Source organism: Morone saxatilis, unplaced genomic scaffold (assembly GCF_004916995.1).
Source record: "Morone saxatilis isolate NCDOM2014 unplaced genomic scaffold, NCSU_SB_2.0 Contig2, whole genome shotgun sequence".
NCBI lineage: Eukaryota > Metazoa > Chordata > Actinopteri > Moronidae > Morone > Morone saxatilis.
The window spans coordinates 17,277,188-17,282,655 of record NW_023339762.1 but is presented as its reverse complement, the minus strand read 5'-3'; the positions used below and the strand labels follow the sequence as shown (position 1 = coordinate 17,282,655).

The 5,468-nt window shown below is 42.6% G+C and overlaps 1 protein-coding gene across 1 annotated transcript in view; it reads left to right on the top strand.

Annotated features, from left to right (window-relative positions):
• The window catches only part of mef2aa (myocyte enhancer factor 2aa), a gene marked incomplete in the record, with an annotated part of 53,353 nt that overhangs the window by 34,483 nt on the left and 13,402 nt on the right, over positions 1-5,468 (top strand). Inside the window, 3 exon segments of the mRNA XM_035664672.1 lie at positions 3,161-3,262; positions 3,360-3,494; positions 4,904-5,126. Of these exon segments, the coding sequence (XP_035520565.1) occupies positions 3,161-3,262; positions 3,360-3,494; positions 4,904-5,126 (460 nt within the window).

Below are 5,468 nucleotides of genomic sequence, written 5' to 3'. Positions count from 1 at the left end.
ATATATATATATATATTTTAATAGCAGTTATTAAGGTTACTCATTGGGCAGAATTACATAAAAATATTTATATTGATTCCAAATCAAAAGTGGTATGCAAGGTTGCCTTTCAATGCACTAAAGCCTTCTGTTCTGAACATATACTGGAAATCTGGAGAGGCAATTACTGTGCTGAATGTTCCCCATGGTTACAGCTAGGTTAGTACTCAGGGCTCAGGTGGAGATGACGGATAGATGTTTGCTTCAGCATAAGGAAGCCTCAAGGCCTCCTGCAATGGAAAACATTTTTTTAAGAGAAGTTGAAGTATCACACAAACAGATTGCCGGACACACATACATGCACACACAGACAATAGTGCCCAGTTGGTTTGACGTAAGTCTCATTTTATTTGAGGAGCCAAATTTCTATCAATACAGGTTTGGACTGCTGTGAGAAAATAGCAGCTGGCCTTGTTCCCACTCATCTTTGTGAGCCTCTCAGGGCCTTGTGAATAGATTACACAAGTCCCTTGTCTATACTCTCTGCAACCCCCCTCCCGCAACAAACAGCCCCTATCTTTCATCAGAAATGCTACTGAAAATCCCAACCTCAGCTGTATTCACATTCAGCCAACTTTACTTTCCAAAGTACGAACCCCACAGCTTGATTCAGCATTTGAGAGGCATTCTGAATCTGCTTTAACAAACGATTCATAACACAAAAGGAAGTCATCTTTTCTTTTTTGCACCCTGATCGTCTAGTAAGTTTTCCCTTTTCTAGGTCAGAACACTGTAGTGTTCGGAGAAGTCTGCAGCATTGACTTGTAAGAGCAAAGTTGATCTGGGGTCGGGTGGCCTTCAGGGCTCCACGTGGTCCCTTCTACGGCCATGTCTCTGCGCGGCTGCCTCTGATTGGCCAGCATGGGGAGCCAGGTCTTGACAGGTGTTTGGAAGAGGGACACCTGTTTGGCCATGTGCTGATTTAGTGATCCATTTACTGGGAGCTGTGGGCAGCATCTGTGGGACACCGAAACATGCCAAGTCATTTAACAAAGAATTACAGACATGCTTTCTCAGGCCTTCAACGTTGGATGCATTAGAACGGCACCGAGATGATGAGCTCTAGCAGAGCACCTTCGGTGCAGCTTTTTGAAGATGATATGTATTGTAGTGATTCGTGTCATGTGTCACGGAACAGATCTGAGTGCTGCCTGCCCTTGTCTGCTGCTATCTGGTTCCCGCTCACCCACTGTGCTGCTGCAACCCCTCCCTAAATGGCTTGGCCCAGTGGGTGCGGCGTACTGAAGGCTGGCCAGGCTTGTTGTGAAAGTAGAGCAGCCCTGCCCATCTCGCGCAGCCGTGCCCGACCAGTCCGACCAAGATATTCCCATAATTAGCAGGTTGGAACATAAATTTGCAGGTTGAGATCAGATCTTTGGCTCACTGGTGGAGAAAGTGCATAGTTTAACCCCAGTAAACACAGGCCTTTCAGGACCCTAACTAAAGAGGGTTCGTTCAGTAAACAGGAAATGAACCAGCAAGGCGTTTTCTTAGAATGAGAAGAATGCCACTGCTCTGTACCACACCAAACAGCAATGCATCTGTGGTACAGTGCTAGCCATTCATTATCCAGAGGACTTCTCTCTCTCTTTCTCCCTCTCTCCTCTGGGCGGACACTTATGTTTGAAAAGATGTGGGTGCTTTTCTGAACTTCCTTATTTCTGTCTCAGCTGTGCAAAGCATCCTTCTGCCCGTGCAGTGTAGATTAACATTGTTTTTGTGTCCAGAAATGTACATCCCTCTGAAATTCTGTGCATGTGAGTGCATGGAGATGGAGTAAGCATTGTGGGATTTAGCATCATCTGGCTTTAACGAGCAGTGATATTATGCATGAGTCTCATGAAGCCATGGCACAGGTTTTAGGAAATGTAACTTACACTGAGGTTGTGGTGAGCAGCGCTGGGTTAGCCGCATTGTCTGCACAGACCTAAACGTACTGTCACATTGCTGTCAGAGGATGTAGCAGCTGTAGAAATATCCCCCCTGCCTCGCCACACACGAAAGTCAAACACACAGACATTGCACATATGCACCACACACACACATACTCTTTTTCATATAGTTTCTGTTTCTCTCTCTCTTTCACACACACACCAGCGAACACACATTTCCGCTTTGTTGGGTGATGAAGAGCAGAAACAAGGAGTAAGGTCTCATTAGTGTGTGTAGGTTGCTCTTCTCTGCCTCACACCCTGACCCCTGCATCCACAGGAGTCAGCGACCTTCCTGTAGACACGAGGCCTCTGAGGCAGCCCACAGACAGGGCAGGGCACTGCTGTGGACCTGCAGGAGCCTGATAGAGGAACCTTAAGAGCCACACATAAATCATGTTTTGATGTACACTGCCTTGATATCACAAGCTGTCACATGCTGTCAGCAAGTCTTGTTAACACTGCTATTCAGAGCTGTAATGAGGAGCAGAGAACAGCCTGTATGAAAGTGAGCAAAGGAGCATTGCGATGCATTTATTTGTTTAGGTGTATGTTTTTTTCCCCCTGAAGTTAGAATAGGCTCTTCATAACACCAAAAACACCATTCTATGTACTTAAGAGATCTTTGCTTTTACAATAATTGCTCAATTTCATGCTCAACCAAGCATCTTTGACCACATTTCATAATCCATTTTATTCCCCACATGCATTAATTTTGATAAGATCCCATGGGTGACAACCATACTGAATTACAGACTGGGATAGTCTTAAAGTGCTCTGCTGTAGGATCTTCTTATGCAGGGTTTTTTTTTTTAGCTGGGTGGCTTATGATAACTGAAATAAAATGAAAACTGGAAACACACCCTTGCATCATGAGAGGGAAGAACAGAGAGGGGTGGAGGGGTTCAGAAGGAGAGACAACGAGTTCTCTGAACACTTCTGAAGGGTGAAAGGATATAGACTGACATTTCAGTTTCCCCCTTGGTACAGAGCATTGTATTGAACTACAGTTTAGCCTAGCGTTAGTGTACTGCAACAAAACAAAAGAACACATATTCATGTAGATGTATTTTTGTACATGTTTGTTTTATATTTTTCTAGTAAAAATATATATTTTAGGTAACAAGCAGCAAAAACACAGAGCCACATCTTGTATACTGTTTCTTTTCAACTGTGCAATTTCATTTCAGAAATTGAGAAACAAAGGCCATAATGACTGTGCTAGTCCTGATCCTGATGACTGTTTTGGGCACAGCCCCCTCATGGACGACCATTTCGGCAAACTAAGCGAAGAGAGTGATTTAATGTACAAGCGCTGTGGTGTAAGTACTTCCTTTGTCCCCTGCTGTTTTGTGTTGATTCCTGTCTTTATGTTGATGTTCACTACAGGCGCTAAACAAGAAAGAACACAGAGGTTGTGATAGCCCGGACCCCGATGCCTCATATGTCCTCACTCCTCACACAGAAGAAAAGTATAAAAAAATTAATGAGGAGTTTGATAATATGATGAGAAATCATAAAATCGTAAGTACTGTAAATGCAACGTCTTTGCTTGGCTTTGTGGCACAAAGGATTTTCACTCTTTTTTCATTTAACTTTTTCCTCTTTTTGTTACCCCCCCAGAAACTCTGTCAACTTCTTTCAGAACTACTCTAGCTTAAGATTAATGCCCCCTTCACTGGGCGTGCATTTGTTTCTGATGTTGATTTGTTCGGCAACTGATATTTTGGCACACCCTGATAAGATCACATTTCATGTGAACAGGTGAAATGTTGCATGCTTCTGCTGGAAAGATTACACCCTAGTATCATGGTCATGTTATCATAAATCAAAAGTCGCTATTTAAACACAGCAGGAATGTACAGTAAATACTTACATATTGTGAGTGTTTATCATATAGTTCTGTAGGTTCTGTGATTTAAGGTTGGGTTATTTCCATCTCAAACTTGATTTTCATCTCATAATGTAACAAATAAACAAATAAAGACTTCTATTCATAGTTCCTTGTTAATGTAACGTTTGCAATTTCTCCTTTCGTATCTTTCTATTACCTCTCTCTCAATACAGTCAAGCATAAAATATCTCTGCTCCTGTTCCAGCAGTAAAGTGTTCCCAGAACACACTAACACTACACTATCATTTAGCATCTTCCCTCTCCTTCATCAAGTACCACACTGGCTTACCCTCTAAAATACCACAATTTTTTGTGATCTTATCATGCGTGACAATATTAGAATTGTGCAAGAACATAGTGCTTACTAAGCAGTCGTTTTCTCTATGTTCCTGACATGAAGAGCATCACTTTGCCATTAACAAACTAATGATTACACCCCGACTGGCTCACTGGATAATGCTATGATGAAACGTTCTCACTGCCACCTGTCATACTCACTTGTGCTTTGCACAGTCAGCACTTTGTAGGTAAATGCAAGTGAGTCACGATTCTTGTAGTTGTGAATCCCTGCTACCCGTCTCCGCTGTGCTGAGAAACACATTACACAGTGGTGTTTCACAAGGCAAAAGTATGTCTGTAGTGCTGACTGCTGCAATGCCAAAGTGATCAACTGAATGCATGTTTTTGGATTTTGTGTTTTCTGTGTTTTGTGTGATTCGGTAGCACTGAAGATTTGTGTGTATTCTGTATGTATGATGTTAATGAGAATTATTGTTTTTGATGTTTATATGGTGTCACTCAATTTCCCTCAGATGTCGAGTAGAAATGTATTTTAAAATATTCCATTGTAAAGCACCCAGCATATCTTACTTCTTTTTGTATGCTCCGCCTGATTATTTTGTGAATTTATTAATTTATCAAAGCAAACCCTCAAGGGACGCTCTCTGTTAATGATGCCATGACAACCACTGACCCATTAGACCTTCAATTTTGAGTGTGTTTGTGTGTAAAAGTCTGTGTGTTTGTCTCCATCTTGTAGCCCACAGCATTGCCTCAGCAGAACTACTCCATGCATGTGGCAGTGCCTGTTTCCAATCCCAATGCCATGTACCAGCCAGGAGGGACTCTGGGTAGCCAGGCCCTGGCAGCAGCCACAGCCTCCCTGAGTGACAGTGGGATGCTGTCTCCTCCACAGGCCTCTCTGCACAGGAATGTGGGCTCAAGTGGAGGCCCCCAGAGGCCCACCAGTGCAGGTAGTGCAGGTTAGTGGACAACAAACCGAGTCAACTGGTCAAAGTAGTGTACTGAGGATGACCTAGATCACTAAATATTTTGTTTGTAGAAGAATTTGACAATTCTGGTAAAAAAAACGGGTGGTCAACCAGAAGGTCATTAGCCTAGCTTAGCATAAAAACTAAAAACACCTAGCCGGGTTCTCTCTGAGGCTAAAAATACAACTAATAACTTCTCCGAAGCTCTTTTATTATCCCACGTTTGTTTAATAACAGAACATTTAAAATAATAGGTTTTAAGAGAGTCATGCTTGGTTTGCTACCATCTTTTCACCTAACTCTCTGCTGGAAAGTGAATAAATGCATTTCCCA